This window comes from Pogona vitticeps, chromosome 1, assembly GCF_051106095.1.
Source record: "Pogona vitticeps strain Pit_001003342236 chromosome 1, PviZW2.1, whole genome shotgun sequence".
In the NCBI taxonomy this organism is placed as follows: domain Eukaryota; kingdom Metazoa; phylum Chordata; class Lepidosauria; order Squamata; family Agamidae; genus Pogona; species Pogona vitticeps.
Window position 1 is genome coordinate 240375937 of NC_135783.1, and position 26652 is coordinate 240402588.

General features: G+C 42.3%; 1 protein-coding gene across 24 annotated transcripts in view; it reads right to left on the minus strand.

The window, feature by feature from the left end:
- Positions 1–26652, minus strand: part of TNS1 (tensin 1) — a 404124-nt gene that overhangs the window by 105549 nt on the left and 271923 nt on the right. For all 24 annotated transcript variants that reach the window (XM_020805096.3, XM_020805086.3, XM_078380947.1 and 21 more), the window contains 10 exons: positions 23166–23215; positions 21420–21591; positions 20630–20680; positions 16627–16749; positions 11283–11347; positions 9056–9139; positions 5383–5495; positions 3745–3805; positions 1308–1383; positions 870–999 (listed from right to left, as the gene is read on the minus strand). In XM_020805096.3, coding sequence (XP_020660755.3) covers positions 870–999; positions 1308–1383; positions 3745–3805; positions 5383–5495; positions 9056–9139; positions 11283–11347; positions 16627–16749; positions 20630–20680; positions 21420–21591; positions 23166–23215 — 925 coding nt within the window. The remainder of the gene's footprint in view (positions 1–869; positions 1000–1307; positions 1384–3744; positions 3806–5382; positions 5496–9055; positions 9140–11282; positions 11348–16626; positions 16750–20629; positions 20681–21419; positions 21592–23165; positions 23216–26652) is intronic.

A 26652-nucleotide genomic window follows, 5' to 3' on the forward strand; every position in this document is an offset into this window, starting at 1 on the left:
TCATTCCCAGACACCATAAATACAAATGCAGCTTCTTTTGAATGAGCACAGCAATAAGAAGGAATTCTTCCTGGAATCACTAACAGCCCTGAAGGCACTTGTATGACTCTCTCTCTCAGCCACTGATCTCCACTTGAGAGAGGCATGCAAGTGACTACACCATTAGAACTCTCAGAATGAGGATAGAAGCTATTTGCTACCCCCCTCAGTAAAGCCAGATAAATTCTTGCATCACTTCAATTGACAAAAATTTGGAATTCAACCAATCGAAAGCCAAAAAAAAAAATGCCTAGTTATGGCCGATGCCATTTTGCTGCCAAACCAAAAGAAAGAAAGAAAGAAAGAAAGAAAGAAAGAAAGAAAGAAAGAAAGAAAGAAAGAAAGAAAGAAAGAAAGAAAGAAAGAAAGAAAGAAAGAAAGAAAGAAAAGAAGTACCATGCTATTCAACACACTTTACTTCTCCTAAGGTATTCTCCACTACATCTAACTTAGGGAGGCTACAACAGGTTGCAGTGCACACCACTCTGCACTCCTTGTCACCTCTTTATAATCCTGAGCATCTGCTGTCTAGAGTGGCTGCTTTCACTTCACCGCCTGGTAGGCAACACAGGAAAGAAATGCCCCATGTCTAGAAAAGAGGAATGGTTACATCTGCCTATATTTGAACTCTTTATCCTTTCTCTGAGCCCACAAACTAGATATCTTCAAGACTTTGCAAACATCTTAATTTGTGTATATTTTAACAAATTTAGATCTATTTTTTACACTCTCTAGTGTTATAGTGTGGGATATTATATGAAAGCCGTAACACTGTTCCTCCCTGCATGAATGGAATGCATTTTTGTTATTCTTCATACGATCCTTCTTACCTTTAGAGGCATCATCCAGGTCCTCCTTATTGAAGACAATGGCCAGGTCATGAATGGCACATGTGTGGAACTGGACGCGGAAGATTACATCCCGTGTGGGGCTGCGGAACTCTTTGTGATAGCATTTCAGCTGCCAGAAGTAGAGGTTATTTGGAGGGGGGAGGAGAAACAGTGCAGGAAACAACCATCAGCTTGGGAACTTTCTGTCCAGAGAACAGAAAACATTTACAGCCATCTACAAACTTATGTCAGAACCTTTCATCCCTTCTCTACCTCAGACCCCTTTGTTTTGTGTCCCTCCCTACAAAGAGAGTGATAAGGCTCCCTATGGTGATGTCTCCAAAATGGATGGACCAACAGAAGGCACATCTAGTTAACTAAAACCACACATTAATATATATTGGAAATAAAAAAACAAAACAAAAGTTTGACTCTTACCAAAATATCTCCTTTTAAGAGTAGTCCAGGCTCTATAGTGATACAGATGCTGGTCTGGCTGTCTCCCTGAACATGGCTGCAGAGAACAAGAAGGAACCAAAGTAGGAAGAATAGATAACACAACCACAGCCACAGCCACTCATAAACAAGCAGATAGCTGGTATGTTATTCCTTCAACTTGGAACCATTACTTTTTGAAACCACCATTTCAAGAACCCTCTGTCTATGCTGTTTAGGGGATTCTGGATTCTGAGCCTGGCTAACCTACTTGGATTTGCAAAGGTCAGCAGAGAGGAACATCATGACAGCATTTCGACAGTGGAAAATAATCTTTAACAAACAGCGGAAGCAGGGGAAATCATGATCTCCATAAGAAAAGGCTTCCAGAAGTGCCTCCCTAGTATGTTTGCACCAGTTAATCTTCATTCTTCCTGTCCCCAGTTATACAAAGAGTCGCTCATACAGTCCACCATCTACTTCTCCATCCAGATGTGGTCAGCACTTCCACCTCTGTCATAATGCTTCAGCTAAAGCTAAAGTATGAATAACAATTGGAATATATATTTCCAAAAATGGGGTGGTGGTGGAATCAGTCATTATGTGTTTCTTTGTTCAAATTCTCACAAAACCTATGCAACACCTAACGAAGCCTAATCCATTTAAAGCTGTGCCTCATTCTCCTTCGTAACGATTTTTGTAATGACCCTGCAGACTTCCTGACTTCAACATCCTATTCTTTGTCCCTCTGTGTCTCCCTGTCCCTGCCACCACTGCCTTTTGTTTGCTGAAAAGATCCTGAGATTTCAAAAGTATGCTCACAATTCTTTCCATATTTGGTTTTCCTGATAATATGGCTTGATGTGGCTTGATTTGGGATTTTAGTTTCTTACTGCAAAAGCCCAACAAACAAGTAATTCTCCTTCCTGCTGTGTAAATTATGCATCTGTAGCTAGACAAATGTGTGCCAAGTCTTACATTTCATCTAACATCCTGCTGTTCCATCTTTGTTATGAGAATCTAAATTAGTAAGTTAACAAACCAAGTAAAAAATGGTTTGGCCAAAAATCAGTTGGGACAAACTTTAATTGATTAAAGTGAGTCTGATGGACAGACTTATTGCCTGAAGTGAAGGAAAAAAACATTGAAGAGAGATTTGTTTTCTATGTCACCTTTCCTTCAGTGCCTTGGACAATTCACACAGATTTCTTTAATAGAACATTTCTACAATTAACTAAAGTACTGGCTGCAATTCAGATAGTTGCTTACATAAATACATTTAACTAATGAATCCCCCTTGCTGTTTCTCTGAAAAATTAGTAATTTTCCGAAGAAGAAATCATTGAAGTTAAACTGAATTGGAAACCCTGCAATCCTAAAACCAACTTTTTCTCCCATTGGGGCCTCTAGCTCATCCTTCCCCATTCAAGTATCCTCCAGAGTTTTTTATACCTCCCAATCATAATCCTGAAACAACTGGTTGGAGATAATGTAGCTGTAATCCACCCACCAAATACAAAGGATAGGAAAGATAGCTTTTGAAGTTCTTGGACTACCAGACCCATCATCTCTGACCACTTAGAACCACCTGTGGCATCAGCTAGAGACCGTACATTGGGAAAGGGCGCATGTAGACTTAAATGAGGAATGATCAGTAGATCATGTTGTCCTCACACTGAGACAGCCTTCTCCATTTAAGATTGCCATTATCAATGGGTGCCAAATGGCCTCCTGGGGGACCCTCAGACATTTGAAGACTGAAAAATGTAAACTTTCTGAAAGTAAAGACCGAAAAATGTGAAAGGTTTCTGAAAGATATCTATTTGTCTTGCATCGTTGTTTGAAAGGGGTCCCTGGAACCTGAGAAGAGCTCCTAAAAAGGCTGTGGCTAAAAATAAAATGTTGAGAATGGTTGATTCAAGGCACACCAAGTGTCAAATAAAATGAATCATATAAAGCAATGCTTCCTGATTTGAGTGCCCAGATGTTCTTGGATTAAAACTGCCAGAAGCCTTCGTCACTAGCTGTGCTGGCCAGGATTTCTGGGAGTTGCAGTCCAAGAGCATGTGGGGACCTGAGGTTGAAAACCTCTTATACAAATGATGCCCCCACCAGTTCACTTAAGTGTGCATGATCTCTATTCCTTCTCTTATTCTCCTCTAGACTGCTGCAGTTCAACAGATATTTATGGCTGGGACTGGCTGCCTCTTTTGTGTTTCCCCTGGACCAGCCAAGTCAAAGCTGAATGTCTGTGTACTAAGAGCAAGCCACAGGCTCTTCTGCAGGAAGAGCTCCCCTTGAATCACACCTCTTCCCACGAAAACCAAGAGAGATCTGCTCTGGTCTGTCCCTATGAGAGAGACAGGAAATTAGAGTCCTGGAAACCAAAGAGTAATGCCAACTATTTGACAGTTACTAAGTTTACTAGATTTATATTTACTAGATTCCAGATGTGTAGACAAGTTGCATAGCCTGGTATATCTTGAGGAAGGGCCGACAGCCTAGGAAACATAAATGAATGAGAGAGACAGAGAGGGAGGGAGGGAGGGAGAGAAGACGCTTCATTAATCAAGGGCATTCGTTTGGAAGATGGGAACACACACAGTAAGACAGTCTCACCTGGGGACAAGGTCTTTTGTGACACTACCTGACCTGCGGGCAGCAGAACCAGGTCACTGACTGTGGCCTTGGGGAAAAAAAACATGGCATGCTCAAGCAGCAGAATTTTAATTCGGTTTGAGTCCTACAACATCCAGACATCCCTTGAAGTCACTGTCTGCTGCTTCACGCCCAGCCCCATGTTGCAGAGGTGAGCGAAGTCATCCAAGACAGAAAATAGGAAAACCAGATGAGCTAATGCGATTTTGGTTGGCAGCCAAACTCATGTAAATGATACAGCCAGTCTGCAGGACCAAGATACTCATATTAGATCAATTACATAGTATGGTAATTAAGCGTGACAGTGTTAGGAAGATAATCATATACCTTTCAGACAGCTAAAAGTTGTGAATTAATGTTGAGGACCCAATTAGTCCATTATGGAATTGTGACTTGGAATCATAGGTTTGGATAACTTAGTCATACTTAAAACAGATCCACTAAAATCAGCAGGACTTAACTTGGCCATGACTAACTACCCCCATGATATGCAAGTTGCTAGGCTGGGGACCACCTCATTACACAGCATGATTGTTATACAGTGGTGCCTCGCAAGACGATTTTAATTTGTTCTGCGAAAATTGTCGTCTTGTGAAAAAATCGGTCTAAAAAAAAAAGTCTTGCGAAGCATCGGTCTCAAAAAAAAAAAGGTCTTGCAAAGCACAGTCATAGAAAAAAAGTCTTGCAAGGCACCATAGTGATTGCAAAAATCTTGCGGGTTTTTCGTCCCATGATACAATTGTCTAGCGAGGGACCACTGTATCATTATTAAACATCCTGAAACAGCTCTTCAATTCCTCATTCAGTCCTAGGAGGTTGTAGTAGCTTTTAAAATATGTTTTAGAGGCATCTGAGGTGATTCTAAATAGATGAACTCCAGTCCTATGTGGCCATGAAATATATGTGCCATGTTAATCAGCTAAAAGCAAAACTAGTTTCTTCCAGGTAGCAGATGCAGCTGTAAGTGAAAGTTGTTGTAGGCTGACTCTATGCATGAAGCAGGAAAAGATGGTAGAATGCTGAGGTAGTACACAGGCTGTATCACTTCCATGTACAGGCACATGATACCACATCTGAACACCTCCCCATGTTAAAAAAGAAATCCCTGCATACAAAAAATAAGCACTTTTTTAAAATTTCCAAATAGCCTTTTTTACATCCTGCCTTCCCATTCACAAACCATTCTAACAGTAGCACATCATTTACAAACACTGTCTTCCTACTGCAATCTAAGTTCTGTATTCCACCATATCACTTCAGCATAACCTTACTCTTTCGTATCTCTAAATCACTTCTTAAGGACAAGCTGCAGGAAAGTGAAGCTGGGGGATTCCTGCACAACCCAACGGCATGGTATCATTCAGTTTCTCTCCACTAGCTATGTAAGTATGCTATTATGTGCGATGAAAGATTCCCTTACCTCCTTGAGACTCAAAGTTGGGAATTCCATGCATGATGACATGATGTAGAAAAAGGGGTTTGTTGTTCATTTTGATAGCGCCAGTCAGCAGACCGCTGAAGTAATGGACATATCTGGGACAAGAACCAAGAGAACAGTTAGTATCTGAAATCCTTAAGACCAGTGAATTCACAGGGGGTTGGTGGGTACTATTTTGTTAAAAATAGACAAAGCAGTATACTCTTCACATGCGAGCTTAAATTAAAATTTTAAATTGCCGTAGGCCCATTGTATAATTGTTTTTTGTACCTTAACTGTAAGAGCAGACATAAGAGCAAATCCATTGCTGTCATCTTCACACGTGATGGCCAGAATCCTACTGGTGTTCACAAAGAGACTGTGTAACTTTCCATGTCTAATTGTGCTTCATTGATGAGGTACTGGGCTTTGTGATAGGTGTGTGTCAAGCATGAGATGGACAGGGCATAGCACCTTGCCAATTACTTGCCATTAGCCACAGCAAATTACTCTGTCCCTCCACAAACATCAATAGGATTCTAGTCTGTGTCTTCAAGCCTAAACATTCTTTGATCCAGAGTTACCTCCAACACTTTTGTTGACTTCAGAAACCTAAGGTTGCAATCCTATATGCAGGTTGGAAAAGTTCCTTTTTTGGACTACAACTCTTACTGGCTATGCTAGCTGGGGGATTTTGGGAGCTATAGTAAAAAAAAAAAGAGGCTTTTCCAAGGTCTGCTCCCCAGTTACATTTCTTAGTTGACACAAAAGAGACATATATACCAAGAAAGTGTCAGGATAACCATTTAACAAGATGGTCCTCTCCCAGGTTCCATGCAACAAATTGGGATATCTGTCTAACTTTTTTTGTTTTGTTCTTTTATACAGAGTGCAAACAGTCAATTGCCATCATCCTATGCTCGCTTATTCAATAAAGTCCCAATCAATAGTGCAGTCCTGCTACCGCATGAGGGCCAAATGGGGTTAGAGTTGCAGCGCTGGCACTTCTCCTGAAGTCAGGAACCTGCAGGGTCCCTTCCTATTGGTTCTATCAAATCCATCTTCTCCACTCAGGCAGCTGCTGGCTAGCCACTTTTCTCTTTGTGTGGAGGAATGTTGTCCTGTCCTGCTGTCCAAGACAGGAAGAGCCAGCTCACCCTCTCACTTGCTTGCTTGATGATTAGGACAGCTTTGGTGCTACTTGGATTTCTGCACCCCTGTCTCTGTCTACCCACATGTCAGGCATCAACTAAAACCCAGAAAAGGAGCTGTCCTGCAACTCAATCATTGGGCTGCTTGGAAAACTTTGCTTTTACCCAACCATGTGTATGTATGTGTATGTATCCCTGTGTGTTTTGCACCATCCTATTGCTGAGTTCAGGAGGAGGGCTGGGGTCGAAGTGTGGGGCCATGGTAGGAAAGCTCTGGCAGCTGCCACTGCTCCCTCGTTTCACACACTGTAAGAAGAAGGAGTGGGCTGCTCTCTGGATGGCAGTTTCTTCCTTCCCTCTCCTTGGATTAGTGCTTCCCGCCCCTGCAACAGGCATAGCTAAGTCATAATTTTAAGTGTGTAAATGTTTGTGCTTAGAAAGGAGTGTGAAGATTGTGTGTGTGTGTGTGTGTGTGTGTGTGTGTGTGTGTGTGTGTGTGTGTGTGAGAGAGAGAGAGAGAGAGAGAGAGAGAGAGAGTCATGAAGGGACTGTGTACAGCTGTGCCCCACTTAACGACTACCCCGTATAATGACGAATCCACTTCACGATGATTATTTTTTTGCGATCACAATTGCAACAATGTTTTAATGGGGTTTTATCGCTTTTGCAACGATTGGTTCCCTGCTTTGGGAACCGATTCTTCGCATTATGACAATCAAAACAGCTGATCGTCAGGTTTTCAAAATGGCCACCGGCTGCTGAAAATAGCTCCCCGCTGTGTTTTTGGACGATTCCTTGCTTTAAAGGCACCGAAAATGGCCACCCCTATGGAGGATCTTCGCTGGATGGTGGGTTATTCAGCCCATTGGAACGCATTGAACGGTTTTCAATGCATTTCAATGGGCTTTTTAATTTCACTTCACGACGTTTTCGCTCTACAGCGATTTTGCTGGAACGAATTAACGTCATCAAGCGAGGCAGCACTGTACTACTGAATTTGTGGCTACGGTGCTGCTGCCAATGAACTTAGCAGGAATTACTTCTAAGTGTACATATACAGAAATCCTGTCCTAAATTAGCTTTTACTTTGGTTACAGATATGTGGCAAGGACAGGACTACTAGGCCTCCTTCATTTTCTGTGCAGATTTGTGTGTGGCATGATATAAGTTTCCAGTGATTAAAAAGCTGTCATACACTTCATCTCCCGCTCTGATGCTCCACTGATGGACCTGTCTCTCTTAAAAGGAGAGCGGATGCTGAGATATTACCGAGGGCTACCAGAACCCTGAAAAGGTTCTCTTCATTTAAAAAACAAGAACACGCCACTGTTGGTTCCAATGCCACCTAGTGGAAATGACTGGAAGTACATGAGAGGCTTAATAGGTAAGTTACAAACAACTTTTAAACACTCCGTGGGACAGAGAATGACTCTCTTTGCAACATGGGGAATAATATTTAAAAGGGCCAAAATTCTCTTGCATTGTTAAGCCAGGAATTGCATCTTATGAGTCATGTTAATAATGAATGGAACCAGAGCAGGCATAAAACGAGATAGTAATTCTTTCATCTCCCTGCTATAGTCTTGAGGGGGGAAACCCTCTTTGGAGCAAATATTTTGGGGAGGCAGATCCACCACTTTCTCCAGTGAGTGGCTGATGCCCACTGGGTCCTGCAGGGCAGAATTTCAGTATCTGGGACAGATTTCTTTTCAATCCATGATGGGTGCCTACAAGAAGATCTATGGCTGCTTGGCTTCTCTAAACTTATTCCAAGCAAGAAGTGATATAACCATCATCCTGACATGTCAAAGACACTGTGGCAGACAAGATGAGGCCTAGCATCATTCAAGAGACTCTTCTAGGCTGCTCTAGATATTTTGATACTTCTTCCTTCTGAGGCCTCTGTCAGGCAAAGAGGATAAAAAATGACAGTGAATCCATCTTCATGTATCTCCAGAATGGCCCCAGAATCCAACAGCACGTCCTGCACCTGTGTTTGAAATGCTTCCACCTCAATTAGAAACCACAGTTCTGGCTACAGTGATGCCAATACCAGGTTGAATAGCTCTGTGAGTTGGAATAGATGGCTGCAGAGCCAAGGGTTAAGAGTTCAATTCCCCACTATGTCTCCTGGGAAAAGTACAAGCTTCTGTAGCCATGAGCAAGCTGCACTGTCACAGCGTGCCATCGGAAGAAGGTACTGGCAAAACACTTCTAAGTATACCTAAAAAATCCTAGAAAAGATGGGTATGAGCGGGAATCAACTAGTCAACACATAATTATCACTTACTGAAGAAGTAATAAAAATACACTGGAAGTAATAAAATACACTGAATGAAATACACTAATCAACTGGAATTAACTTTTATCCAAAAATTCAAGGTGCGATTTTCCTAAATGTGTATAGGATCAACAGCCTTTCCGATATCTCTGTGAATGTGTTCTGAGAGTAACACAGCAAAACTCCACTGCCACTACCCTGTCAAAAAATAACTTTGAAACAGGCCATGCTTAATAGGACAAACCTCTTCTGTGATGGCTGCCCTACTGGGATCACCTTGTCTTCATAGAATCTCTTCATGGCAAACCGGTCCAGAGCTTGGTCCGCACTGTGGAAGAAACAAAAATGTTGACACAGAAATATGTCTTGGCTTAACAGAAACAAAGAAACCTTCCAGTGAAGAAGTGGTTCCTTTCTTCTCCTATAACATAACATATAAAGAAAGTTCCATCAAGGCAGCACTGTCCTATTGTTGTTAAACTGCAAATTCCACCCACTCTTAACACTGGAATTCTTGGCTAGGTTTCAGTTGCAGAGTTGCAATCCAACAACATCCATGGAGCCACACATTTCACACACCTTCCTTCAAGCCTTCTCAAAATGTTCACAGGCTGGTTTTCTTTCCAACCAACAATGGCAAAATTTTTAGTGTCTGATCAATGAAACTGATACAGTGGAGTCTCGACTTACAGTCGGCTCCACTTACGTACTTTTCAACCTATGGACTTCTGCAAAATTTAACTTCAACTTGCAGCCGGAGAATCGACCTACGGACCAGAAAGGGGAGGCGGGGAAAGCACCAAATTCAAATTTGGCGCTTTCCGCACCTCCCCCTTCCAGTCCGTAGGCCATAGGTCATGCCTCCGGATGCCTTGCAGGGCTTCTCTGCCTCCATGGGAGGCATCTTGGAGGTCCCTCTCCACCGCTGGTAGTGCTTCGGAGCCACTATCGACGGCGGCGGGGACCTCCGAGATGCCTCCCATGGCGGCAGAGAAGCCCTGCAAGGCATCCGGAGGTCCCCTGCTGCCGCCACTGCTGGGAGCCGCGCCGGGCAACCCCAGCCATGCTTGGACTCCCAGGAGTCCAAGCATGGCTGGGGTTGCCCGGTGCGGCTCCCAGTGGCAGCGGCGGCAGCAGGGTGGGGGGCCTCCGGATGCCTTCCAGGCAGAGAAGCAATGGAAGGCATCCAAAGGCCCCACCCACCCTGCTGCCGCTGGGGGCCTTCGGAGCTCTCAAAGGGCTTCCTCCAATGTCGGGGGGAGAAGCCCTTTGACACCTCCAAAGGCAAACAGGCAGGGAGAAAGGGCTGGAAATTCCAATTTCCCACCCTTTCTCCCTGCCTTTTTGCCTTTGGAGCTTTCTGCCCAACATCGGAGGAAGCCCTTTGGGAGGAAGCACTGTCGGCGGCGGGGGGGGGGGAACCTCCAAGAGGCCTCCAGCAGCGGCGTCGAAGCCCTCAGAGTCCTCCAACACCAGCGATGGTGGCGGCAGGGAACCCCTTGAAGACTTCAAAAAGGTAAGGTAATTTAAAAAAAAATTTTTTTTAATTTTTTGTGTGTGTGGGGGGGGTGTTTCTTGGGCGGTGTGTGGATTAATTGGTTTTCAATGCATTCCTATGGGGAATGCATTTTCGACCTACGGACTTTTCAACCTACGGACTCCGTTCCAATACGGATTAATTCCGTAGGTCAAGACCTCACTGTAACATGCAGTGACTTGATAAACAAACTGTATTTCTAGTATCTTTAGAACCATAGTACAGCTTTATATGCCACAGCTGTTTTCTCTGTTGTAAAAATTATGGTACTTTGTCACTTTTAAAGACATTTTGGTCCCTCTGGGTTGATGGTGGCCATGGACTAGATGATGATAAAGAAGTCAGCATTGTCTGTCTGTCTGTCTGTCTGTCCATCCATCCATCCATCCATCCATCCGTCTCTCTGTCTGTCTGCCTACCTGCCTACCTACCTACCTGTCACCCATCTAGCCCTTTGCTCTCCCATGAACCAAACCTAGAGCCCTTCTTTAGCAGCCAAAAGGCTGTGGATACTTGTCCCACACTTGCAAATGAATAGCCAGAGTTATTTCCCATTGGGTATCAGTACACAGCATCACAGACGTTCCAAAGGGGATTACCAACAAAATCCTCTTTCATCCATGCAGCAAAATGCGAGGACTTCCATTACAAAAATGGAAGGTACCACATTTAGCCATTTGGAGACGACTAGATTTCATCCTGCAGAAAGGAAACTACAGCTGCCTTTATGATGTTGGGTAAACCTGGGCTTTTTCCTTCAAACTGGTAAGATTCTAAAATCTTGAGGTTTCTGGATTGCAGTGAGAAAAACAGATACACTAAGTAACTGGAAAGAACAAACTCCTCTTCCCACACCTTCACCCGCCTCCATGACCACAACTAAGAGCATTATATGTGTTGTTGCTTGCAGAAATAAAATGTGAGGTTCTCTTACCTGGCTGAAATGTTGCTGTAGTGCATGTAGGCAGCAATAACAACCCCTGTTCGGCCTCTGTTCCCCTGCAAGAGATGCAGCAAAACAGACTGATGATTAAGTCCACTAGTAATAAGAGTTTTGTGGAAGAAAAAGTTACAGTGCATTCAATGAAGAAGCCACCTGGATACAATTCTCCAAAACGCAAGGGAAAAGCCAGTCCTGTGGCACAGTGGTTAAACTGCAACAGTGCAACCAAGACTCTGCTTTCAACCTGAGTTTGATCCTGGCAGGTTTTAGTGGCCAGCTCAAGATTGACTCAGCCTTCCACCCTTCAAAGGTTGGTAAATGGAGCATCCAGCTCACGGTGGGGCAGGGGGAAGAGTTCCTTGCCTCATAACTTTGCAAACTGCCCAGAGAATGGTTGTTGTGGGTTTTTCGGGCTCTTTGTCCGTGTTCTGAAGGTTGTTCTTCCTAACGTTTGGCCAGTCTCTGTGGCTGGCATCTTCAGATGGACAGCAGTCCTAGGTGCTGTACAGAGAATGCTCCCAACACTATGAGGCAGTATATATAATAAAGTATAAAGAGCCAGTTGAAACAATAAACAAACAAATGTTGGGGGTGGGAAAATCAGTTTCATTTCATTCATAAGGTTGTGTTTTTCACTTTAGTTGCTGTCTATGTTCCTTGAAGACTGAATTCTTCCACTCTTCCTAGGAACAACTTCCCACAGCAGGCTGTTGCAAGAAATATAAAGAGAGGCACAACTTGAACTATGGGGACAGAGAGGAACTGAATGGGCGATTCTGTCCTCCTGCACATTTCATTAGGAAAACATAACTCAGCAATAGGTGGCGCTGTGTCCTATGAAACTGAGCAAAAGGGCAGGCGTGAGGGCTAGAGATTTCACCTTTGTTGCATCTTTCTATGCTCTGCTCTCACTGCTGCCAAGAAAAGGTGTTTATGCTATCATAGTCATCCTTCAAACACAAGATTGTTCTATGTGATTCTCACAAGAAAGCCACTCCACTACAGATGGGTGTACATTAATATGGGATATGGAAATGGAGGCACCAGGTACACATATCTGGCTGGAGCCACTGAGTAGCTGTAGGCAAATCGCTAGGTGGATATAAAAGGATGCCTATGGTTGATTTGACTGGGTTGTTTTGCTTCTCTTCTCGTTTTCTCTTAAGTAATTCAGGAATGCACCCACATTTCTGGATCTCTTTTTACCCTGAAAATCCTGGTGAGAGAAGTGAGGCTGTGAGATGCTGGTTGTCACAAAGCCATTCGGTAAAGTTCATGGCTACGCAAGCTTTTGAACCTTGCCAGGTCTTCCCAGTTTCACTTGCATCATAAGTGATACTGTTTGGACGGTAATTATGAAAACTGATGGTGGGAAAAATCGCAAGTATGGCAAGTACTGGGATTCACCTTTTGCACCTTAAAAAGTATCCATTGCTCTTTGTTTTCTCATTTCATAAACGGTAAATATTATTATTTAAAAACAAGCACACAATTTTACTGTCTTCATGGAGCAGCCCAGTCTTGTGCAGCAGGAAAGGGAATCCACAGTGGAAGAGATCAACTGCCTAAAGGACCGCAGACCAAACACCACTGCTACAACAAGGGATGGGAAAGAATTTCATTCCATTATTTCCCAGTTTTCATCTAAAATTCAGTGGGGGGGGGGGAAGAAAAATCTGAATGTGGGAGATTAAAATGATCAGACCAGCCTCACAGAAGACTCTTGAGTCCTCAGCACTAAAAAATTCTGGGCTGAATCCCTATGTATTCAACTAGTGTTTGTGAGGTTGAATAAAGGTAATTTCTAGTCTATTTTTCTACTGGGAAAAGCTGTAATAAATGAATCTGGCTGGGACAGAAGGGTGTACATGTCCTTCAGTTCACTTCTTTATTTATAAAATTTGCTAAAGGTAACCTCAGATTAAACAAATTAGAATGTGGAAGAAGGCAACATTGGACAAATTTCTTCAGCCCTTCCTGCAACAGAACATGCAAAAACAAAACAGAACAACACATGCATCACAAAGACCGACCAGACATACAAAACGCATGTGTACACACAGATGTAGGACTGGATGACCAAAATACAGCAATGCCCTGTTTTGTCACCAGGGAAAAATATATGGGCCTGAGAATCAAGCTGGAACTTAAATAGCGCTTAAATAAGATTTTAATGCTGTTAGGTGTGATTATTTATTGAATCTCAGTGCTTTCACTGGATTGAAGGGATCTTTAGGGTTTTTGGTTTTCGCTGGCTCTTGTTTATTCTTCAGTTTTAGTATTATGGTTTTATTATTTTTGAAACCTACTAAAGTAAAGAAAAAAGCAAAGTGTGCTGCGTATATATTGCCCCACAGTGCTTAAAACACTCTCTGGGTGGTTTACAATTATTTTATTATGCAGGCTATGCATTGCCCCCACCCCCAAGCAAGCTGTACACTCCATTCACTGGCCTCAGAAGGATAGAAGGCTGAGTGAACCCTGAACTGGCTCCCTGCGCCCAGAATCAAATTCAGGTTGTGAGCAAAGTCCTCGACTACAGTGTACCCACAGTGCCACGAGGCTCTTCTGCTCTTTCTCTTCTATATTGATGGCTGGAAACTGTCTTGGGAAAATGTTTATCCTCCAAAGCAGCCTATGAAATATTTTAAACCAGTAAGTCTCATTGACAAAACGGGAATAACATTCATGCATAATCAAATGAATAAAAACAGAAAGATAAGTTGTTGGTAGTCTTATTTAAAATATTTTACCCATCTTTTTCCTTAAAAAGGACTCAGGGCAGCTTACATCATTAAAAGACAATATTTAAAACTAAAAACATTAAGTATAAAAATACTTAAAGAGTATGAAACAAAAAACACACTAAAAATGGTAAACAAAAGCAACACCAAAAATGCATTTAAAGCAATACGATAAACAATCCATTTAAAAAAACCCTACTCAGGTAGCCAGTCCCTAAGGAAAAGCTCATAAACTCATAAACCTCAAGCATACAGGAACACTAAGGTACAACCCTGACAAAATGAGTAACATTATGCAGTAGCACCCACAATCCTGGGTATTAACCAAAGGTGACTAGGAAATGCTCTTGGAGAAAGCACGTATTACATCTGACTCAAGAATGCTGCACTGAGAGTCTGCATTCTGTTTTCACCACCATCTGCAGTAAAGGCAGGTATGCATATTTTCTGCTGCTGGAAATGGTTTAGTTGTTGGTGTGTGTCATCAAGTCGTAATCAACTTATAAAAACCCTCACTTAGCTCTCAAGTTAAGTGAGATACTTAAGGAGTTGTTCTACCAGTTCCACCCTCTCAACAGTGGATGCTTCTTGGTTGAGCAAGGATTTGAACCCAGGGCTCCTGAATCCTAGCACATCACTCTACCCACTACACCAGCCATTCTCAATGTTTTTTTAGCCACAGCCACAAACACAATATGAAACTAATATAGGTTGAATCAGGATTGTACAAATTGCATAATGAACCTTATAAGATGGTGTGTGAATAATTGTTTCCACTCTGTGGCCCCCTTCAAATGTTCCAGGGTCCCCCATGTGGCCCCCATTGAGAATGGCTGCGCTACACCACACTGGATATCCAGAAAGGATATTAATAGTCCACAAACTATACTAAATATGGTTCAATAGTGTGATGAAGCAGCAGCAACATCAAGAAGAGGAGGAGAAGGAGGAGGAATTGGGAATGTAATATTAGGCTTCATCAACAGAAGCACAGTGTCCAGATGAATGGAAGTAACAGCGCCTCTGCTGGTCATGGCTCACCTAGAATTCTGTGTTTCATTCAGGGCACCATAGTTTCAGATGGATGGACAAGATGGTAAAATATTTGGAGCCCAAGTCTTAGGAGAAATGTTTGAAGGAGTTGGGTATATTTAGCTGGGACAGGAGAAGACTGAGGAATGACATAATAGCCATCTTCAAATATATCAAGATCCTCTCATGAAGAATGGTACAAGCTTGTTTCCTGTGGCTTCAGGGGACAGGATCCAAAGCAGTAGATTCAAATTACAAGACAAGAGATTTCACTAACCATTATGCATGTTTTCCTGACAAAAGAGCCGTTTGACAACAGAATGGACTATCTTTGAAGCAGACAAGCTCTCTTTTATTAGAAAGTTTGTTTTTATTTTTGCTTTTGACAGAACTTCAGATGGCCATCTGTCAGGGGTGCTTTAGTTGTCGGTTTCCTGCTGTGGCAGCTGATTGGGACTCCATGACTCTTATGCCTTCCATTTGCAGAAGTCCATGATTCCAAGCAAGGGAATCACAGCAGTTGAGCATTTAGACAATTGTGAACACCTGAAGAGATCTATTCACAATGTCACAAAGGCTGAAATTCTGTTGCTTAGTGTAGTAAGCTGCAACTATAGTAAACCCATTTGAATCAATGGAACAATTACACCGGGGATGGAAAAAGTGGATAAAGGGAAGAAGCTCTTTCCCCCCTCACGGAATACCAGAACCAGGGGGAATCTACTCAAACTGAGTGTTGAGAGACTGAGAAGAGAAAAAAGAAAATATTTCTTTACCCAGCATGGTGTTAGTCTGTGGAACTCCTTGTTACAGGATGTGGTGATGGCATCTGGCCTAGATGCCTTTGAAAGGAGATTGGACAGATTCCTGGAGGAAAAGTCCATCGCAGGTTACAAGCCATGATGGGGATGTAGAATCTCCAGGCTTAGAAGGAAGGTACCTCCAAATGCCAGATACAGGGGAGGGGTATCAGGAACCAGGTATCTAGTTGTCTTCTGTGCTCCCAGAGGCATCTGGTGGGGCCACTGTGAGATACAGGAAGCTGGACTAGATTGGCCTGATCCAGCAGGGCTCTTCTTATGTTCTTATGGAGGAGCTGACTCCAATGATTCAATGGGCACACTCCAATGATTCAATGGGCAAACTCCATTGATTCAATAGGTGTACTCTAGTGCAACTTACCATGCTAAGCAACAGGATTTAAGCCATAGAAACAGCATGTTCACAACTAGTCAGTCCATGTGTCTCCTGATTTTTCCTGCTGCTTGTAACAAATCCATGCTTGTGGCAGATAGATCATGGCAGATAAAATGGCGGCTTTGATTCATGGCCAACAATTCAAATGGCCCATTTGCCGTGATTATGAAGCCAGGACAGCCCTGACCACAAATCAAGTTGTCCCTTACAGTAAGTGCATTTGTCAAATATCTACTGGAAACATCTGGATTCATTTGCTGGTCTCAAATGCACAACCACAGAGCAAATAATCTGCCTTTCCTTGGCAGCCTAATCAGAGGCAGCAACCACATGGGGGAAAAAACCCTTCCTTTCTCTTTTACCTTATTGTGGAGAACCACCACATTGTGCGGATCAGCATTGAGCCACGTATCCATAGCCTTGCAGATGCTGCATATTTTCTCCAGCGCAGGTGTGTACAAGTCAGGCCATCCAAAATCCAGCACCTGTGGCACAAGGAATGGGTTGCCAAGCCAGAGGAAAAGGGAAGAAAAAGAAACCAGGTGTCAGCAAACAGGAACATTCCTGTTTCAATGCTTTTTTTAAAAAAGAAGAGGAGTGGGGAACTGTTGGCCCTCCAGACATCACAGGCTATAAAACTTCCACAATCCCTTGGCACTAGTCATACTGAGTGCAGCTGTGAGAAGCTGAAGCATAGAAATTTGGTACACCTCAGGTCCCGCACCCTTGGATCAGAAAATAATCTTTTACAAGGCATTCAAGTGCACCCATGAAAGGGTAGCGGATTCCTAATGATATTGTTTTTTAAAATTATAATTTGCCACCAATGAGAGATACCCCTTTTGTCTCTTCTAGCTCTCTTTGCAAATCAGCTATACAGTAACCTGAGACTGGGTCTGCAAGAGTGCAGGTTGCCCCAGGAGCAGAAAATCAAAGAGAGAAAAATGTTAAAGAAATTTCAAGTGAAGCCCTTGAATTATGAGGCCCTATCAAAAACTCTGATGAGTACATTCTCAAGATGTAAACAAACGACCTTCATTATGGAGCAACCTCTCTAAGCAACTCAGCAAGACCAAAAGCAATTTCATGCTTGTTCCTCAAAGTCCACCAGTCACCACCCTTACACAAAATCAAGAGAAGAGCAATAACACATACAAGCCAGTACATCTACATGGGGTGGCCAGCAGGAAATTGTGACAGAGGTTCTAGAAAGGGGATTTTCCTTAAAAGTCTCACCTTTTGAATGCTGCCAAATAAGATGTTCCATTTTAAGTTACAGATCACATTTTAAAAAACAACAAAATATCTTTGGTTGACTTGTAGACACTGGGACTCAACTTTGCTGCTGCACCACCAACATACAGATCCTGCACATACCTGGCAGGTTTCTAGATAACAAAAGCAATTTTGATGGAATTTTGCCACACGAAATACTGCCACAGGGAGAAATGTTTTGAGAACCTCCTCCAGGAACTTCAGTATTTACAGGGGCCCTGCATCTGCAGGCATCCAGTAGAGAAAATTCTGTGTGTCACTATACTTTGCTAAGGCAACAGTGGAGGGGAGTAGCAAAATAATCACTAGTCTCTCTATTCAAGGGGGATATGCAGTTTTCCAATCAACAGAGCTACTTCTGGGAAGCTAACATTCACCTTTAAGGAAATGCCTCCATGAGGAATCTCTTCTTAGGTCAAGTTATCCTTTGCATTCCCACATCCCAGAAACCTGGACTTCAATTGCAAGTTGCCTTGAGGATCCTTTTTTAAGGCCAAAAAGACAGCTTATGAATTTAGAAACAAACAACTCTTTGGGTGGAGGTAGGGTGAGATCCCTCATTCTGTTTAGGGTGTCAGTGAAGGGCAGTTACTTCTCTTTACACTTAATGCTAACAACAACTATCATAATAGATGCGCAGTTCAAGCATGGGCAACCGACTGCATGGTTCTTTAATGAGATGGGCAGAGGTTCGTGCCAGTTCATAAGCATGGCACCACAGGAGCCATGCATCCTCCTTCAGCCACCTCCCACTCACCAGCCAGTGCGTGCTCCTCTGTCACCAATTCATATTTTAGAATATTTTAAGAGCTTCCTGTAGCAATTTGCAAGTCCTAAGGGAGCAAGATCCAACTACTATCCTCTCAGATTGATCGCCTACCCTAAGCCTCTTCTTTAGTTTACTAAATTTAGTTTACAAAATTCTGATTTTTCCTGTGGTCTAAAAGCAGAGCCTGGAAGTTACTACTTGAAGGTAATATGGTTACCTGCAACTACTTACTTTGAAGGTGACAACTAGTTAACAACGTTGCAATAAGATTAATGCAACACAAAGTTATTGTTTAGGTATAATTATTTTTCTCTTCTTACTCTCAAAGTTACTTGTAAAATGCATTTTAAGGTATTTTTGGAGGCATGTTGAGAGGAATTTTCCAACTTATCTGTCTGTCTTCGTGCATGTGTGTGTTCAGTCATTTTGTCAATAATCCTAGTACATAATAAGGAAAGCATTACTTGGTGTGTGTGTGTGTGGGGGGGAAGGTTTACATTTTTATAAACATTTACAAAGTGCAGTATCAGAAATGGCCACTAGAAAGAACCAGAGAGTATTTTCTGCAATGTTCCTCTGTTTCTACTATCCTCACATTCTTCAGGGAGGCTCCTTCTATGTCCCTCATGCAAGATGTTAATAACAAATAAACTATAAACCATAGACACTGAGAAACAGTGATAATGTAACTAACTCCTTTTAAAAATAAGGTTTGAAGTTCTAAGAGTATAGCAAAGAAAAAAAATGGAAGGAAGGAAGGAAGGAAGGAAGGAAGGAAGGAAGGAAGGAAGGAAGGAAGGAAGGAAGGAAGGAAGGAAGGAAGGAAGGAAGACCTCCATCTGCAAAAGCGGGTTGATGGAGAGGGCCTCCTTTGCATGACTGTTCTCAGACATGATGAAATGTTCTTCAAAAATTCTCAGAATTCAGATCCCATTTACGTTCCCTTTATGTTGCCTTTTGTTTTTATTTGATTTGTTACAGCTGCACTCCATCTCAGTGAAGCAGCTTTCTTTGCTCACAAGAGACAGATGACTTCCTTTCTTTTGCCCCAAGAAAGCTGCTGCCTGTCTTCTGCTCTCCTCCATCACTATCCCTTGCCAATCCAGTATGCTCTGCCTGCTGCCCCATCTGCTTGAAAAATATGGTGGCAAAACTGAGATGCTAGCTGTTCTTTGCAGGATTTGGAGCAGAGAGGGGAGGATAAATATTTCAGCCATGTGCCTGGCTCAGGGTCAATGAACAGCCTGTACAGTTGCCAAAGATAGCAGCAGCATGGTGGGATTAGGGGACAAAAGAAACACACGCACACAGAGAGAGCGAGAGCGAGAGCGAGAGCGAGAGAGAGAGAGAGAGAGAGAGAGAACTACATACGAAAGACTTAAGGAGCTGTGTATCAGAGGGAAATGCCAGAAGATGGACAGAAGCAGTTTAGGGCAGACCCCTCTGGAGGTCAACATGCCTAGCTGAAGGAAAGTGGATGATGGGATAGCAATATATGTAGACTCTGAAGTGTTACATTTGAATTCACAGCTTCTGACTGCAGCCACACAGATTGTACAGCCTTTTGAGAAACTGGGCCAACATACCCAACACATAGCAAACAGGACCTGACTCTTCATTTCTGGTTTTGACACTACTGTAGCTTCCTTGGTGGATAGACGCCCTGTCTGGCTTTTCAAAAGATAACATCCATCCCATACACACCACTGACACCGTATTCCTTGGCCACTCTGCCCCCCCCCCACTTTTAATTATTCAAAAGTCCATGTCAGGATGCAGTGTCATATCCACTTTATTTCGGAATTTTCTCTTCGAATAACTGTTGGCGGCTGCACTGTTTGTGTGTTTGGACTCTAAGGCCTTCTTAAGCTCATTCCCTCCCTTCCAAGCTACAAAGCATGTGAAAATTCATTTCATAGTTCCTGCTTTTAGGTTCCCCACAGCATGAATAATACATTTCTCCACATAGTTATCTATTATGGTAGATTTAAGAAAACAAACTACATGACTAGAGGGACACCTTCCACTGCACGCAGACTTACCAAATACTGTCACCTAGGCTGACTTTTGTTCACCAGCCATTGAGAGGGACAGGATGTATTCTCAGACAGAGGGGAGACGACAGTGCCAGAGCCCACATGAGAAACCCAGATATTAATACTTTGCTCCCTGCCGGTGCTTACTCAGTTTAGAGTAAATAAAAAACAAATGTGAGAGACATTTTTACTGGATACAAACGGTTCCCCTTCAACAAACCATTTGGCCCCTTGTTCACTCTCTCCAAGAGAAACATTATACGGCTATAAATAGTTCTACCTTACCCTGGAGTGGAGCTTGCTGATGTCACGCCTTCTTTCTGACAGGTTAAAAAGCTAATGGAGAAGAAGAAAACATACACTGTTAGAAGCACTGGTGTGTGTGTGTGCCGGCGTGGTGCAGATAGCAAAATGGCAGAAAACTATAGAGTAAAAATTGCAGAATTCTATGGCCTTACTGTGTATGTCTGCATGTACTGTATGGGTGCAAAAGACACACACACACACACGCACGCACGCACGCACGCACGCACACACACACACACACGCACGCACCAAGACTGGCTTCTTTCTGAAATATCAAGCATCACCTTTTTAATAGGAAAAAAAAGACATTCTGGATTTGCACAATTGTTCCCATCTGTCCTCATACATGCAGTCTGCTAAAAGTTTGCTATTTCAGTTGGCTGCTTGATGAAGCTTACTGAAACAGAAATTTAAACAGATTTGTAAGTATGTCAGCTTCCTTGATGTTGAACATGCCAGTGTTTGCTTCCAGGGAAAGGGAACAGTGGACAACAGTGGTGGTGAGCAAGTGCAAAGGGGGGTGACACCCATTTGTAGCTGAAATTAAAAAGAGGGGGGGAGGTAGGTCAGTGACCAGGAAAAGGTTCTAGACATCAGATGAGTTACAAAAAACTCTGCATCTTTTAAATAAGGTGCAAGCTTTTGTAGAAGTGTTGAAAAATGACTGAAGACAGAAGGTAAGGGTCACCAGACTCAAGGGACATCTTGGGTGAGCATTCCAAAGTTATACCATATATAAAATTTAACTTCAGTCTCGCAAGGATCTTACCAAGTAGTTGTCCCCATGTTTTGATTTTAGCATTTGTGCCACCTCCTTCAGGTTGCTGCAAAATATCTGCTCCTCTGAAGAACTTGAAAAGTTGACAGCTATGATCCGTTCTGTGACATACACCAGGTCTAGGTCACAAGTGTCCTCCATGGCTGGATTGAGGCTCAAGCTCCTGGGTCAAAGGAAAACCACTGAACAGTTAACAGTGGCAACACAAAAAAGCTCTAAAGATATGAAGGGTCTGCCTGCATTGTCTTCTCTGAACAACAGTTCACTTTGCTCTGTCAAGTGTACAGTGTGTTCACTGAGTGTAACAAGTGGGGCTTCTGAACATTGTTCCAAATGCAGTCATTTTGTCAGGGGTTTAATTAAAGCAAGATGTGAGATAACAAAAATTAATCAAGAGTAAAAATGATATTCCTTCCAGGGGAGGAAAGCTAGTTCTATGGCTTATACTTGACACAACACCTCTGTCATAAAGCTGTTTGTAGCCTAAGATTCACACCTGAGGACTTCCCCTAAGTACCACCTCTAAGGTACATGAAGGACAGTGGCAAGGAAGGTTTTTATTGTTGCTGATTATGATGCTGTGCTCTTAAGTCTATGGGGTGTTCTCTTCAGTGATGCCCACGTTGTCTCAATGTGATCTTTTCAACACCTTGTTGATAGTTTCATCTTCTCCAAAGCACTGAATGGAATATGATGGGTTGACTTTGAATATCAGCCTTATACAATGGATATTCCCTGGAGAAGAATTAGTTTATATTGCAGACTCATTATTTGTATCTTTAGACTTTTCTGGGCTTTTACTTAAATTTTATTTATCTATAAGAAGTAACAGAATAAAAGAATCTGAAAGGTACAACAAACAATAGGGGCCAAGGCAATGGCATTCCATACTGCGGTTAAAGAAAGCACCGGGAACATTATATTAGATGGTACAATATGAAATCTTCTCTTGCTAACAATGGAAGTTATTTAAAATGCTGTTTTGTAAGTTGCCGTTAGACTAAAGTGGGGGTTACTGAAACCTGTTATTGCGAGTATAATTACCAAACTGGGTAGAATGACTTCTAGTTTTTTGTGTGTGCTTTCTTAAATTGTAAAGTATCTTGAAGTTTTGTTTGAAATTTTCAAAAAACTTTTGTGTGGAGAAAACTAAAATGAACGTTGACATGTGGAAGATGCAGTGCATGCTGTTTAACAGTATTGTGGCCTGGACTTTAAATGGGAAACATATACCAGCAGTAGCATGGTACCCTGTGTGAGATGCTTGCTACTTATAACTTATAACTTATAACCTCGTTAAAACCCATGTTGGGAGAGAGTTATTGCCCTTATATATATTTTTGCTTTGACCAACCAAAGTGCTTCTTATATCCCTAAAATTTTGTCCTCCCTGGCCCCATCCAGCTTCATTTCCAAAGTGGGAATGATACACAATTAAACCAAATATCTGTGTGTTCCAGATGGGAACTGCATGCAGTATAACCCAGTTCTCCTTTAAAATGGGAACAAGGCACAAGAATAGCAGGGACTGAACACATAATCTGAACACCTCTTTTTTTAAAAAAAACCGTATGTCAGATTTGTAGGTTAATATCCTAAATTTGGATTATCAAGTTTCAGTAAGGTAAAAATAACCATGGAAACAACAGTGTCTCACACTTCTAATTCTGAATTTATTTTTCAATTTCACAGGGAGAACCCTCAGTGAAGTGACTTTACCAGATATTGGGAGCTTACCTTGATGGTTTTCGTCTTGCTTGAATAAGTCTGGGTGATCTAGCAAATACCTGATGATAAAGGACAAATGGAAAGGGACAATCATGTTATTTCACTGTCCTGCAACACCATCAGCAGTTATCAGAGGGAAATCCCTCCTTATCCTCTGCTAGAAAGATGCAAGTTTGAGGGAGCAAGATCTGGAAACTCTGCATGTATGAAAAATCATCTCCCAGCCCCCTCCTACCCTCACTTGCATTCTGCTCAGGCTGTTTCATTTCGTTTTGAAAATACAGAGGAGGAAACACATCATGCAATGTCTTGTTGGAGTCTCCTGTGTTTCAATTCCTTGGTCCTAACAGCACAGATAATTGGGCAATTAGCAGCTCCAGTGTAGGAATACACAAGAACTCAAGAGCCTAATAAGGATCATTATGAGACCATTTATCAAGCTGGACAGAACAAAAGCCATATGGGAGGAAGAGACCTCCAGAAAGTAATTTAAGGCTGTGTTGAAAATTTCTTGAAAGCAAGTCAAGATAAGAGCCTCCCTGGGAGGGCCAGCAGGCTAGATTTCAAGCCCAACCACATAGCAAAGGCCGATGGGTTGCTTTGCCCCACTCACTAGCACCAAGGTGATTGGAAGCCTCTTTCTACTCAAGGAAATTGTTTGTATTCCATTCGCTGGCATTGATCACGTCATTTTGATAGATCAAGGCCTGGGACAGCAAAGAACTTTACTGGATTCAGCCCTTTGGATGAAAGTTGGGTCTCCACACCATGCAAGATTTGTTGTGTGGGGACGAACACTTTGCCTTGGTGGAGTTGCACCTTTGCAAGTCTTGCGGGGCACACAAAATCATGTGCACATTTAAATATGCAAATGGCTCAAATGCACCATTTGCACCAAAACACTGCAAAACACAGACATTTTAATGAACAGGGAAAAACTATGTGGCTCAAGTAAAATGCAAAACTGAATGCATATATGAGTAGAAAACAGAACGTTTGTAAGCCAACATGAAAGAAGGACTGAAAGAAGAATACATAGGCGGGATGTGGACTACAAAACTTCAATGGAGAAACCTGTAGACTCAGGGCTTCTGTCCCCAATTAAGGGAAGGAAGAACCATAGGGATGTGAAGATCTCTCATCACCATACTCTACCTTAGCTATCAAGATATTACATACTTCACAAAAGAATAAACATTCTCTCTCCACCGGGTCTACATTCCAAACAAGCCTCCTCTCATGAACGGTTCATGAAACAAGAGTGGAGCACAGAGCATTAAAACCAAATTTGCCCTGCGGCGAGAGTGAGAAGGGAAGAGGAAGGGGAAAGCATGCCAACACAGGTAGCCCCCCCTCTCCCTCCCCCCCCCCCCCGAGCCTCAGAAATCCTGGAAGGTTAACATATTTATTCAATGATAATCTGTTGTCATTTTGATGCAGAAAAAGATTCTGGCTCAACTCATTTCTCAAAGATTTTCCAGGATGTTTTAAAGCTGTACTATTCATTGGTACTGAATAATTCAAAGCAGTTTTGTGTGCGCACAGAGGTCCACTGAACCATGTAATCTCTGATCGCTTTAACTATAAATGATGAGTATGTGATATCCGGCTTCCACTTGTAGCCTTGTTTAGCGAGTGGTACAGAACTCTAGAAACTGGGAATATAAAAGCCCTTTTACATCTACCTTGGAGAAACATAGTGATGGCAGGAAACCTTAAAATATACTGCGGGAAAGGTTACCCCAAATCACTAAAAGTATATTTTAGTTTGCCTTGGCTTAGACCATCATAGAGCAAATGCCAGGAGGAAATCTCTGAGTTGTCAGAACAGGAAGCTTCTATTTATCCACCATTCCCATGGTCCTAAAAATTCCTTGCACATTTGATTTGTTTGGTGACTTAGTGACCTCCACAGAAACTCTTGGTAGAAGTTCTAATTAAAGAAATATCCGGCAGGCAGAAATATATATTCACACTTTGTTTGTTTTAATGCCTTCTGTTACAACCAACAACCAAAAAGAGTATTCTAAAATCTCATCCTATCCTTATTCCATAAGCAGCTCTACACTCACTTCTTACTCTATGTTTAAAGCAGCATCTGAATTACAGGTGTCCCAGTAAAAAGAATACAGACCAAACAGTATGATGAAAACATTGCAAGAATGATGATCAGTTAAGACAGAGTTGTTGCTTATGTTGTTTTTAACTAAACATAAGCAAAAATTTAGTGTACAATGGCCAAACCTTGTTGCTCAGCACCGCAAATTGCAGTGGAGTAAGCCAGGCTTTTATATCCCGCCTTTCTTCCAAAGAACTCATATATGGCTCTCCTTTTTCAGTACTTTGTCCTAAGAAGATAGATTAGTGGGATAGATGAGGCTAAGTCAATGAGACTAGCCCAACCAGATAAATATCTGCCAGTGAGTTCCATAGCTCTCTTCCCTAACCATTACACCACCCTGTCATGCACAGGAGTTCTCTTTATTGTTGTGTGGCTTCCTTCTGCCTTGCATTCCCAATAAAGCTGTGACCAGGGCAGGGCATTTAGAATTGGGCAGCACCATGTAACAAACACCAAAGTCTAGAAGTAAGTGTTAGGAAAATAGACAGCAACACCTCCCAGCACTATCAGTTTCTTGCTTGCTTGCTTGCTTGCTTTTGAAAACAGAGACTTTCTCTTTCTTTTTGAAGGATGCCATATTTTCCTCTTCCCTCTTCTCGGGGGCGCCTGTGCCCATATGTCAGAGCAGACTGGGTGGGAGGCTCTGCTACTTGTCAGTTACCACTCTGGCCCCCAGTAGAGAAAATGGATTCCAGAAATTAAGTATGTGCAAGTTTTTGTTGGAATTATTGTACCCTCATATGTCACCCTTAAGGGGTTTTGTCTGGGAGGAACTTTTCTAGACTGGGGTGAATATCAATCAATCCACCAGCAGCCAATTGTTCCCTCTTTGCCTCAGCATGTTGAGGAGAGCCACACCTCTGTACTCAAGTATTCTTTTCCCCGCTCGTTTTAGTCAAACAGTCTATGGACAGAGTCAGCCATGTACTGAGTCAATTATGTAGCTAGTGAATCAATGAAGCTCTGCTTAAGCAGCCAGCTAATATTTTTATACAGAACGCTGTTCATTTTGATCTACGAAGAACTGTACATAAAAATGGTACTATTTGTCCTTTTCTCTTACCATTGTTTTTAAGTGAATTACTGAGACAGTAAGTGCTCATTGAGGAGAAATAACACTTTTTTGTAATGCATAATACTGTAATGCCACTGGAGTCTGGAGGAGAGGTGCAAGACTAATGCATGAGGTGAAGGAACAAAAAGCTGTGACAGAGCACTAGTGCACAGACCCCTGCGCAAAAGCCCTTAATAAAACAGAGTAGCAGAGACATCCCAGTGATGTGATTCCTTCTAAAATTAAAGCCAGGTAATTCAGAACTTGAGGATCCAGTGAGAAATGCAAATGACAAAAGTTTTGGAAGTGCCTCAAATTGA